Source organism: Toxorhynchites rutilus, chromosome 2, assembly GCF_029784135.1.
Source record: "Toxorhynchites rutilus septentrionalis strain SRP chromosome 2, ASM2978413v1, whole genome shotgun sequence".
NCBI lineage: Eukaryota > Metazoa > Arthropoda > Insecta > Diptera > Culicidae > Toxorhynchites > Toxorhynchites rutilus.
In genome coordinates, this window is record NC_073745.1 from 185,671,343 (window position 1) to 185,684,161 (window position 12,819).

Consider the following 12,819-nt stretch of genomic DNA (forward strand, 5'->3'; position numbering starts at 1 on the left):
AACATCCAGAGATTTGTCGTTAAGATTGGATAAGTAATATCATTCGCTGTAAGTCCACCAGCAATGACCATATTCTATAGGTTGCTTGCAATGCAAAATGTGGCACGTGCTGTCGTTTTTGTTTCAATTATTTGAAAAAAACATTGTTGAAGTTTCTCCTCTAAAGCGTATAAAGAATATGAATCATTCCATTATTATTCCAAAAAATGCTTACAGTTTATTCTCAGATGTTCAATGTCTGAAATACATTGAACGATTTTTTTGGAAATTAAGAAAGCTTCAATTCAATTGTTTCCACATTACAACCGTTTCCATTAATTCTATGGATTCTCTATCACAATTGGAGCATTATATGTTGTATTGAACATTATTTAATCGATCATTTAAAATGACCTGCAGATCCTTGATTGCAATATAGCAATATAAGCATCATCATTTATCATGCTTTCTAAATCGCTCCTTGAACTGAATTGATGTAGCGAAGCTTACGAATCATATCGCACACTATAAAATTCTTCCATCATAATCAACAATTCGCCATCAGGCTTAGAGTGTTGCTCTAGCAAATGAATTTCTGACATTGTCTCTTCCTCAGTAAAATTGTTTCGCGAAAACCACAATCCACAGCACAGCAGCTGACCCACCCACATGGTATATTTTTCTTTTAAAATGGTATCATTCACCTGAATTCAGGTGCAGAATCAGACGTGCCAAGAGCTTTCTTTCTCTCGCGATTGTTAGCACAACAGTTGGTGATTACGGGAAGTAACGAATATTTCTACAGTAAACATAAATACAATTCAATTTCGCTTGAAAACAAATTTGATTATCAGAAGACACGAGAGCTAAACTTCGTGATATTATGTACTCAGGGTTTTTCTACTTTCAATGAAATTTCACGGTTGAAATAAACTTCATCGATCAATAATCCAATTAAACTTCATATAGATTATCTTTCATTCTATAGCAGTTATATCTTAATCTAATCTGTGAACGATTCATTACAAGGGTGATATGCTTTTGTTCATGAATGTTTCTGCTTTTTCGCTGCAACTGCCGCACACCGTTTTAAACTCTGTAAACTCGAATATGTGTAGAATGTGTTCATTTATCTCGGTCACAAACTGCCGTTTCACCACATAGATCAACAAATCTCCCGGCACCTGGTTCAATTAATTGAGATAAATATTTCAGCGTGACCAAAATGGTACATAATTAATGGCTTTGGGTGTGCAATCTGTATTAATTATTTACCTCAGTACTTAACTAATGGCATTAATTCATATTTGTTTTGCTTCTGCACTCTTGTTCCAGGAATGTTCCATCTTCGTGTTCGAGAAGCGAACCGCAGAGAAGCTTCATAAGCCTAGACGAAAGGACTTGGTAACAGAGATCTTGCGAGCGTCGGTTAAACAACTGGAACGATTTCGCCATCCGAAGGTAAATGATATTATAACGGCCTGCCCCACATCCATCCAAGCTTACCAACTCCCGCTGTGTGCATAAGTTAACGAGTTCATCTGCTCAAGCTCAAGTTGATATATATTGCAAGTTATTAGATGCACGTTATTATCGTTGCAACCCCTGTCTCTATATGCTTTGACTTCGTCATATAAATGGCGAGATTGTCATACTACATCTTTCTGTCCTGGGTGTAAATTCAAAGTCTCGAAACCGAGGGGGTTACGTTCGAAGTACAAGATTTGCAGCGTTAATATCTCTCTACCGAATGAACGAAGTTTTATGAAAATAACATTATTCTTTTAGCTGCACCATTTGATTTGAATAACATATCGCCATCTTCACAGATTATTTCCATCGTTAGGATCTATAGAGCGTGTGGACTTTCTGAAAAATATTCCGTGAAAACTGTCATCTTACCACTGTCCTCTGTGCGATAGATGGAATCAACGCACTACCTATCATCAGAACTCGTCAGTTTTTCAGAAAATTCGTTCTCGGTTTTTCTCTACCAAAGATATTCTCGATTGAGTGTTTCATTTGCTTGTAGCTCTCCTCTATTATTATCAATGCTTTATTTGAGAGATTTTAGCCTCCTGTGCTGGTTCAAATTAAACTTTCACTAGGCCATGACTGAGTGTTTTCCAACGAAGATTAGCAATTTTTAAATTTCCACAAACAAGGTTTTTGACCTAGATCGTAATGTCACGTGGTGGTGTATTATTGGGGATCCGAAAATGCCGCTCCTTTTATAGAGTCCATTTCCCTCCGAAGACAGTAATTGAGGTTGTTGCTTGTCATACAAAAATCAATGGCAGAGACCTCTGTATTGCTTCAATTTATATCCATCCTAGAACTACAGTTTACCTTCAACAGCTCATAGATATTGTCGAAGCCTTGCTGTGCCTCATTGATTTATGATCTGTGCGATAATTTCAACATGACGACTCTAAACACTGGGGAGGCTACTAGGATACCAAACCCCCCCCCCCCCCCCGCACGAGATAGTGTTCTAGAAATATCAATTTGCTCCCCTTCCTTATTATTGGATTGCGTATGGAAAGTAATCCAAGACCCCCTTGGTAGTGATCATCTTCCTATGAATTTATCTATTGCCAATGACTATTCGCCGCAGCTAGCGGTGGATCTGCACCATCCTCCGTTAGTGCTGTCTTCATCGGCTAAAGGTGGAACACTGTCGGCTGCTGAGGATCTATGTAAAAGCGAACAATCGCTGAATTACGTTGAAATCGATTTCACTGCATTCAATGAGTTTTTCAGTAGCTACAGTTGGAGCGCGCTCGTTCAGGACGTTAATGGCATGGCGACACGTTTTTGCGAAATCGTTTGCAGTTGACTCGTAACGAATACTCCATGGAAGAAATCTCTGATGTCACCTCCAAGCTGGTGCAAACTGGTTGCAAGCTGGCACTCCACTTCTTCGCGTCTTACGGCGCAACAAAAATGCTGGGGGTCTCCGTAGCCACATTGGTTGCGCGTTCGCTTAGTAAGCGATCGATCGTGAGTTCAAAACTCAGGGCCCTCATTGACCATCTTTGTGTTTTTTTTTTATCCAAAATATATATTTTTATTAAGGCTCATATGGCGTCAACCTGACGGGGCCGGGAGTTCAATATTTCGACAATGTCTGCCTTATAACTATGTTAGTAATATGTAACCGATTACTCGCGGTTGGCTCGAGGTTAGTATTACAAGTGTTTTCGTAATTGTGATGTTGCTGTCTTCAATGATCTGTACTTGTGCCCGACACGGGATACTTCCTATTGGGGGGCAGCTGACCATTAATCAGCAACGCCCCCCTAGTCTGTACCCCATATCTAGCGTGGTGCGTCTTCTCGACTCGAGGAATCCAGGATAGAATGGTCACTAGCCGGCGCAATCATCAGCTCGTGTAGAGTTGTTATGAGCGGTACAACCTTTGGCTTTTGTTGAATCATCAGTGGACTGCACAACCTTTGGCCCGTGTATCTGTAAAGAGTGTGTGTATGTATTGCCGCGACTAAGTAAAAGTTTATAGATCGGATAGGAGGGATATGAAACAGGGACACAACGAAGGAAACATCATTAAACGTTGACATCGGCGTTTCTGAGGAACAGGTATAGATGAAGCAGAAGATCAGGATCACGGCTACCTAAGATATCCCGGACGGGGATATCCGATTGTCTGCCTTTTGCTCTCAGTGCTCTAGAGAGCTGTGTTCTTTGTGTTGTTACAGAATAGCTACGTCCACGCAACAATCATCAGCGATGGAGATCGATCCACGGTCGAAATAAGATCGATTCATCCATACAACTGCTCTGCTCTGCCAGACACATCGGGCTACTGTTCTATAAATAACTCAACAATGATCAAACAACTGTCTCCGCTGTCCGGTGGTCCAACTGGATAATGGAAGAACAGAAAGAATACCCTTACGCCTAAATGGCTACTGTGTGAATGTACCATATGTAATAGTATAGAAGGAATACTGGCGAATGGCAACTGTGTAATGTGCTAATTATAGATATGATAACCAGGTGACATGTACACGATTAAAATTCGGCTCTGTTACAGCTAAAATGCTAATGAGCCTTAAATAAATAAATGGGATAAAAAAAAACAAAAATGCTTGTCAACGCAAACTGCATTGTCGACGAACTGTTGAAACTAAGCACAACTTTCAACTTGGGGGCAATCCCATCTAATTTGTTTTTGGATGATTGGGAGTGGTCTTCTGTTCCGAAAACGTGTGATTTGTTTTCAAAACACTTCGCTTCAGTGTTGCAGTGCTACTCAGTGAGTGCTACTGCTAACGTTCCGGAGTATCCAATCCAAGACTTGCGGTCATTCGTTGTTTTTTCACACGTAAAAACACGTAAAAACGTAAAAACACATAAAAAAGTTGAAACATTCAGCAGTTCCTGACCCAGATGGCATCCGGCAATAGTTTTTGCCGCTTTGCTACAGCTTTGACGTCACCATTGTCCCGTATATACACAGCTTCGCTGGATCAATGAGTCTTTCCGGATGTGTAGAAGCACTCTTTTGTATTTACCGTCTTCAAAAAAGGAGACAAATGTAACGTGAGCGACTCTCGCGAGATAACCTGCTTATCTGCCACATCTATGCTATTTGAGACAATTGTGAACGATGTTGTCTTCTTCGAAGTTAAGAGCCATATCTCACCAGTACAAGGTTTTATGCCAGGACCCTCGGTTAGCACCAATCCTCTCGAGTTCTCATCTTTCTGTGTCAATCGCCTAGAAGAACGTTCTCAGGTTGATGCTATTTACACAGACAAAAAAACCGCTTTCGACCAAATTGAACACTGCATCCTGCTGCGAAAACTATCCCGTCTTGGTACTTCTGAAGGATTCATCAACTGGCTTAGATCATACCTTTACGGAAGAACGCTCCGTTTCAAGCTCTAATCTCACACTTCGTCTCCGTTTGCTGTTCGTTCGGGAGCTCCACAAGGCAGTAATTTAGGGCCATTGCTCTACCGTTCTACGCATAGTTGTCCTATGTTCCAAAATCAGCAACTGAGAAAAACGCAATCAAAGTTTTCTCGCATATTTGTCTACCAAAAGCTTTAAGCATTTCAATTTAGCAATACACCGGATTTTTTATAATACTATACTATTGTTTAATGAAATGTGATGAGATCCCCTCACTGAATCAATCATGCTTGATGACGGGTTTAAAAATTCATGGTGGGACTGTTATGCCTAGAATATCCACATGGGACAATTGATGTTGTTTTTTGATATACAATATATATTTTTTTGTGTTTTCCCGAAAGATTATGGATGAAAACATCGTTTTATGAAGAAATGAGTGATCTGCAACACCTTCGCAGAATATAAATCTCATTGTTATTAGGCATTCGCTAACAAGGTGTACACGTGTTCCGGTAAACTTTTTCTTATTTGTTTGAGAATTAGTTCGTTCTTCCAAACCAGAAATGAGTGCATTAGCCCTGCTGAAAGTGTAACATGAAATTCTTGTACTTGAACCAATTTTTTCGATATGGATCTACAAAAAATACATGGTGGGACAGTTATGAATAGAATATCAACATGGGACAATTGAGCTAGATGTTTTTTTAAAGCTGGGAACAAACTATATGTTTTTTTTTGGTATGTTTTCCGTAATATTATTCATAAAAAAATTGTAAGAGGTTGTATCTAGGACAAGACCGCAAATTTTCGACGTAGAACTACGCAATTACATTATGCAATCCACTTGTTTACCACTTCGGATATTATTCTATAATGCATCGAAATTTTTGTAATAGGTTATGTGACTTTACCCTATTTGTCGTACCAAGTCTTGTTGATATTCGTTGTTTATGTTTTGCTTTGTATCTTCGTGCAAACAAGTGATATAAATCTGTATTTTGTTCGTGAGCTTCTGTTATTAAGTGCTTATGATAAAGTTGTTGAAGTTTTCGTCCTCTCAGTGCAATTCGTCATAAGCTCAAGCTACGTGAATTATATTGTTTTCGGTGTTAGACGATTGTTTATATCTGCATTCATCAACTAAATTTGCACACCAGCGCCATCTGTTCACGAGTTTTAATACTAGCGCGTTGCATGCAACATTGTCATCGCGCAGAGGATTGCATCGAATTTACAGTGATATTCCGATTTTTGAATTAGAATCACATAAAATAGTTGATTGGTTAAATTAGCTTTTTTTTTTAATATAACAAAACTCACTCACCGCAATGTCTTCAGTTTGCCATGCTTGTGCTATCGATGTTACGGATAATCAAGTCGTGTGTCAGGGGTTTTGTAACGCAATTTTGACGTAGGACTACGTCTTTCATTTCTATACCGGGGTGTAAAATCAAAGTTTCGAAAATGAAAGCGTTACGCCGGAGACCGAGATTTTGAGTGTTAATAGCTCCTGAACAACTGAACGAAATGGTATGATAAACACTTCATTCGAAAGATAAAATGTCTACGCGTTCTATACTTGTTACTTTCTGATCCAAAAACTTGTTTCAATAGTCTTAAATTTGCTTTCAAAATAGGCTATTGAAATCACCAATCGGTATATAAGCGAGCGCCGCTCGGAAATCCACTCAGTTCTAATTGAACAGCGATTGGAGCATGTTGTCGCTGTTGTGGTGAAGCTCTTCATTTATCATGAAAGCGCGGATGAATGGTGTCACCAAAAGCCTGTTTGTGCACCTTAGGCCAGAAGGGAGTCCATCAGGAGGAGAGTGATGCTACAAACTGTTCCCCGGGAAGATCTCGAAGCAGCCGCTACACACACACACATACACGCACGGAATTCTTTCCGTTTGGATCGAGAAAGATCCGGAAAATAATCTGCCAGTTCCTCTAGGAATTTAAAAATACATTCATGTGAAAGAGTTTATTTGAATGTTTTCTATCCATGTAACACTGTGACCAAATATGTTTCAATCAAGTGCTATTAACAGATGGTTATCGAGTTAGCATTAACCACTGGTGGGCTTCCAGTATCGAGGAAAATGTGGAAATATCTAATCGTTACTGAAAATAATCTGCCAGTTCCTCTGGGAATTTAAAATTACATTTATATGAAAGAGTTTATTTTAATGTTTTCTATCCATGTAACATTGTGACCAAATACATTAGGTTTTGTGATTTTTCAATCAATCGCAATCAACAGGATAGCTTCTGAAGATTATTCTTCCCCATCAGTAGGATATTTCCGTATCCAATATTGGATGCATAAAACCTTGTGCCTCCAACGTAACGCTCTCGTTTTCGAAGTTCTCCAAATATTCATTCATTCAGAATGAATTCAGATTCAACTTCATACAAATGATCTCTAAATCAACGATAGTCCTACGTCACCCTTGCGGTTATACCATAGATATAACCCACTTTCTGTTTTTCATCCGAAATGTAGTGGTATTAATCCTCACATTATGGATGAAGTTTTGAAAAGTAGCCAGCTTTTTTGGTTGTGCCATTCATGTTCTAAGCTCATGCAGGACATGCGTCTGCGAAACACTGTACGTTCGGCATATGAGACCGGTCAAGAACAACTGCTTGGAAAGCACAACGAAATCGTAGAATCTTTGAAATCAGAAATCTTAACCGAGCTTAAGGCGGAAATTAAATTAAATTTTACTGCCCTTATAAACTCGAGCTCGCTCACGCCGAAAACCGTGAGACGTCCATCAATTGTCCCAGCGTCTGTCAGGAGTCGTCGTCTGTTTGGGCCAAACAATGAGAGCAGACATAATAAAACTACATTGATAGCAGGAACAGGTAGTTCTGTGTCTCCCTCTTTGGGCGTATCAACTGTGCCAGCTAATACACAAAAAATTTGGCTGTACCTGTCGAAAATTTCTCCAAATGTTTCAGTCGAACAAGTCACAGCACTTGCAAAACAGCGATTAGATAGTAATGACATAGAGGTTATTAAACTCGTTGCCAAGGGACGCGATGTTAACACTTTGTCCTTCATCTCATTCAAAGTCGGCATGAACATCGAACTGAGAATGAAACCGCTCTGCACATCGACGTGGCCCAGAGGAGTACTCTTTCGAGAGTTCTCGAATAATCGCTCAACTGAAAAATTTTGGGAACCAAATGGAACTCCGAAGCAGAAACCTTTGCACACTACAAACGGCGCAGCAATGGATCTCTCCATGTCCCCTATGCGGGTCAACGTGAGGGAATGAAATCGTCGCAAATCTGCCAACATTCACAACTGACATACCACGATCAGGCTAGCAAACACCCTGGAACGCAAATCGTTTCGCACTATGGAAGACCCTTTTGTTACCGACATAGTCGCGCGATATGATGTATTTGGTCGAAGTCGTTCCGGCCCTGTGAGCGGTTCTAATGAAAGGGTCTTTCAGCCTGCCCTATCAGGCAAGTACGACAATTATAGTACGCATTTAGTGTTTGACGCGGACCTACCTTTTAGCCTAAATGACGACCAAATCAATAACATGACCGTATCTCGAACTGACTCCACCCACATGCTGGAACCGGGACGCTCTACACAAAGCAGTAAGGAAGCCTCCGATCCCTCTGACCCAGTCCCGCCTTCCATCGAATCTATTCTTCAAAGTCGCCCCGGTCCTGCGGTCGGATGTGGTGAGGAGGTTTTCCGACCTGTTCGACAGGGCAAGTACAATTCAACCAGTGAACATTCGCAGTCTGATGTAACTTCACGTTTCAGTAACGGTAGCGCAACTCTCTATTTGAGTGACCGTAAATCAACAACGCTTTTGATACCACAAGCTTCGACATCTTCAACAACTCCACAAAACATGACGCACTCATCCCGGGACGCAACGATTTCTAGCAATTTGGAAGCCCCTAATCCTACCATCACAGTCGAGCCTATGCTTCAACTGACCAGCAGTCGTCCCGGTCCTGTGTTTGGGTATGGAGACGGGGACTTCCACACTAACGCCACAGGCAAGTACCCGTCCGATGTTCGTATGCCGTTGATTTTTGTACCGGATACCTCAAACGATTTCAGCAGACCGTCAGCGTGTATTGATCCTTCGTCATCATCAGTTTGGACACCGCAAAGCATCTCGGAGTCGATCGATCATCTTTTCTCGGTGTATTACCAGACCGTAAGAGGTTTACGCACCAAAATTGTTCAGCTTCGTTTACTGCTGTTGAGCTGCGATTACGACGTGCTTGTTCTTACCGAAACGTGGTTACGAGCCGACATTGATGACGCAGTAATAACATCTGCATACACACTTTTCCGATGCGACCGTAGTAGTCTAACCAGTAATTCTACTATGGGAGGAGGAGTGCTGATAGCGGTGAAAAAGCACCTGAATTATGAACTTGTTCCTCTACCGAATTGCGATCGTCTTGAACAAGTCGTAGTTCGTGTGAAAACTGCACATCGCTCGAAGTATATCGTGGCCATCTATCTCCCACCGTGCTCCTGTCCGGATTTGTATTCCACTCACGCAGACGCAGTACAATGCATAGCAGATCGTTCTTCTGGGGCCGACATCATCATATCGGTAGGCGACTTCAACCTCCCTCATCTCCGGTGGCAGTTTGACGATGCCGTGAATGGTTACATTCCATCAAACGTTTCATCTGAGACCGAGCAGTCTCTTATAGAAAACATGTTTGCCACTAGCTTCCAACAAATCTGCAATTTCGTGAACACAAATAATAGGCTGCTGGATTTAGTGTTTGTTAACCGACCAGATGAATTGGATCTCTTAGCACCATCCACTCCATTTTTACCTGTGGACAATCACCATCCACCTTTTATTATATTGCTCGAAGAAAACGTGAACGACTCAGGCACACCTGAAGACTGCAATGAAAATGTGTCGTACAATTTTCAAGCCTGTGATTTCGACCGATTGAACGACACACTCACCAACATTGACTGGGACGGTATAATGAGCGACGGAACTGCGGATGAATTACTTTCGACTTTCTACGACAAGTTGAATCAAGTATTAACTGAACACGTACCTCGGAGAAGACGAGCCTCCGTTATTGGCAAACCATGGTGGACTCCTGAGCTGCGACATTTACGCAACACTCTCAGGAAAGCACGCAGAAGATTCTTCCGAACAAAATCTGAGAGAGAGCGCAACAATCTTCTAGAAGTGGAAACAAGTTATAAAGAACTTCTTCTGTTATCATACGAAAACTATATTTCTATGGTACAATCGAATATGAAACTAAATCCTCAACTCTTCTGGGACTTTGTGAGAACACGGAGATCATCTACCCGCGTTCCATTCAATGTGAAATACGGGGAATCTGATGCAAGCTCGAATGTAGAAGCAGCGGAACTCTTCGCTACAGTTTTTGAGAGTGTGTTCAGCAAAGTGTCGCCCGTTTGTCGTCGCAATTGCTTTGCCCACATACCATCATATGACATCACATTTCCAGTTCTTCAGTTCTCCTCTGAAGATGTGAAAAAAGAATTTAAGGAACTTGACACCAAGAAAGCATCGAGTGCAGATGGAATATCTCCCTTGCTTCTCAAAAACTGCTCTTCCACCTTGGCGGGGCCCATCGCTCTTATATTCAACCGCTCTCTGCGCGACCGATCATTCCCGGCTGCATGGAAACGTGCCTGTATTGTTCCGATCCATAAATCCGGAAACTGCGTTTATGTCAGCAATTATCGTGGAATATCAATACTGAGTTGTTTGAGCAAGGTCTTCGAAAAGATAGTACACAAGGTGTTGTACAACGTGTCATCTTTGATCATCTCCGATAGCCAGCATGGCTTCATGAAACATCGGAGTACCACGACTAACCTCATGTGTTACGTCACCGCTCTATCTCGTGAAATAGAGCTCAGGCGACAAGTAGATTCGGTGTACATTGATTTCTCGAAGGCATTCGACACTGTTCCGCATATTACTGTTATCAACAAAATGAAGCACATGGGCTTTCCCGATTGGTTTATGGAGTGGTTATGGTCGTACTTGACGGATCGTTTCGTGTACGTAATGGTTAATTATACAAAATCTAGACCATTCAGTATCACGTCTGGTGTACCTCAGGATAGCGTTCTTGGCCCTCTGATCTTCAACCTCTTTGTCAATGACCTGTCTTCACTGCTCTCTTCTTCTAAGCTTTCTTTTTCCGACGATCTGAAATTTTATCGGTGCATCACCTCGCCCCTGGATCATGTCGCCTTGCAAGAAGATATAAACACAGTGCTGACATGGTGTGGCGATAACGGCATGCAGGTCAATAGTAAGAAGTGTAAGATTATATCCTTCGGTCGCCGTTACAACGTTGCTTATCACGAATATTTTATGGACGCGGACTCACTTGACCGGGTCAAATCTATCTGTGATTTAGGAGTGACCATTGACGCCCAACTCAGGTTCAACGAACACGTAGGAATCACGACCGCTAAAGCTTTTGCTACTCTTGGATTTATCCGCCGGCACGCCTCCGATTTCACCGATATACACGCTTTGAAGTCGATCTACTATTCTTTGGTGCGCAGTATACTGTAGTATGCTGCTATTGTCTGGTGCCCATACTACACATCGCACATAATCAGTATGGAACGCATACAGAGGAAGTTCATACGGTTTGCACTACGTCAACTTCCATGGAATGATCCTATCGATCTTCCTCCATATCCCGACCGTTGCCAACTGATCGACTTGGAGACCTTATCCAGCAGGAGGGTCAATATGCAGCGCTTATTAGTCTTCGACTTGCTACGAGGCAATATTGACTGTTCTGAACTTCTGGAACAAATCTCGTTCTATGTTCCACCTCGACGTTTCCGGAGTTCGTCTTTGTTGGCACTTCCCCTTCATAGAACCAACTACGGCTACAACAATCCGTTCGACTCATGTCTTCGTGCGTTTAATAAAATCAGTGACGAATTTGATCTGAATATGTCCAAAAGCACATTTAAAATTAACATAAAGAATATTGTATAGATTACTAACCACTATTCAGTCTGTACGTCTAGGACGAAGACGGTGATAAAATAAATAAATAAATGTTTTTCGTTACAAATAAATTTGATGAACGTCCTTTTACGTTTGATATGTGTCAAAGTGTCAAACGATCATTGTATTTAACATTTTCCTCTGAAATTATTGCACATCTCATGTTTACGTAGTTCTCGAACCGCGAAAGTTCCTTCACCTCTAGTATTTGAAATGGCGATTTTCCCAGGCTTCTCAGTTTAAAAGTACGTTTAAGGGAAACATATTCCGGTCTGCACAACAACAAGCAAGTACAAAATACTCAACACTAAAAAATATCCCCGACGTGCATGTATTTGCAAAGCGGATTCCCCCTGGCACATTAATTTTGAAGTCCTTGTTAGGGAAACACAGCTCATTGGGAAAAATAGCCCTGAATTGCATGTTTTGACAAAGCGGATTCCTCCAGACACATTGATTTTGAATTCCGTGTTAGGGAAAAATAGCTTGGTGGGAACAAAAATACCCGCGACTTTGCATGTATATTTGCAAAGCGGATTTCCACAGGTACATCGATTTTGAAGTCTGTGTTGGGGAAACCGTAAATCGGGCCAATCAAATCATAGCAGTTAAGGTGTTTAGATAACGCTTGACATTCATTTTCATTGTTCATCTTATGAAAAATAACATTTTATGATAGACGCGTAGAAATATTTCCTATCAATTTCTTTTTTTTAATTCGTTTATTTTTACAGGATCAGTTACGTAAGTTTAAAGGAGCCGAATTCTTAAATATGTTTTTAAAACTATATATATAAAAACAATTTTCTTAAATCTATGGTTAGTAATGTGGGATTCCTATCAATTGATGCAAACATCTTTCCGATCTGTTAAGAAATGTTCGAGTTATAAGCATTCGAAATACGGGTAGGGT

The 12,819-nt window shown here is 41.0% G+C and overlaps 1 protein-coding gene across 11 annotated transcripts in view; it reads left to right on the forward strand.

Annotated features, from left to right (window-relative positions):
• Window positions 1-12,819, forward strand: part of LOC129770241 (SCY1-like protein 2) — a 295,540-nt gene that overhangs the window by 109,022 nt on the left and 173,699 nt on the right. For all 11 annotated transcript variants that reach the window (XR_008742068.1, XR_008742069.1, XR_008742072.1 and 8 more), the window contains one exon: window positions 1,315-1,440. Coding sequence is in view for 5 of the 11 variants with exons in the window: in XM_055772942.1 (XP_055628917.1) it covers window positions 1,315-1,440 (126 nt within the window). In the remaining 6 variants the exon portion in view is untranslated. The remainder of the gene's footprint in view (window positions 1-1,314; window positions 1,441-12,819) is intronic.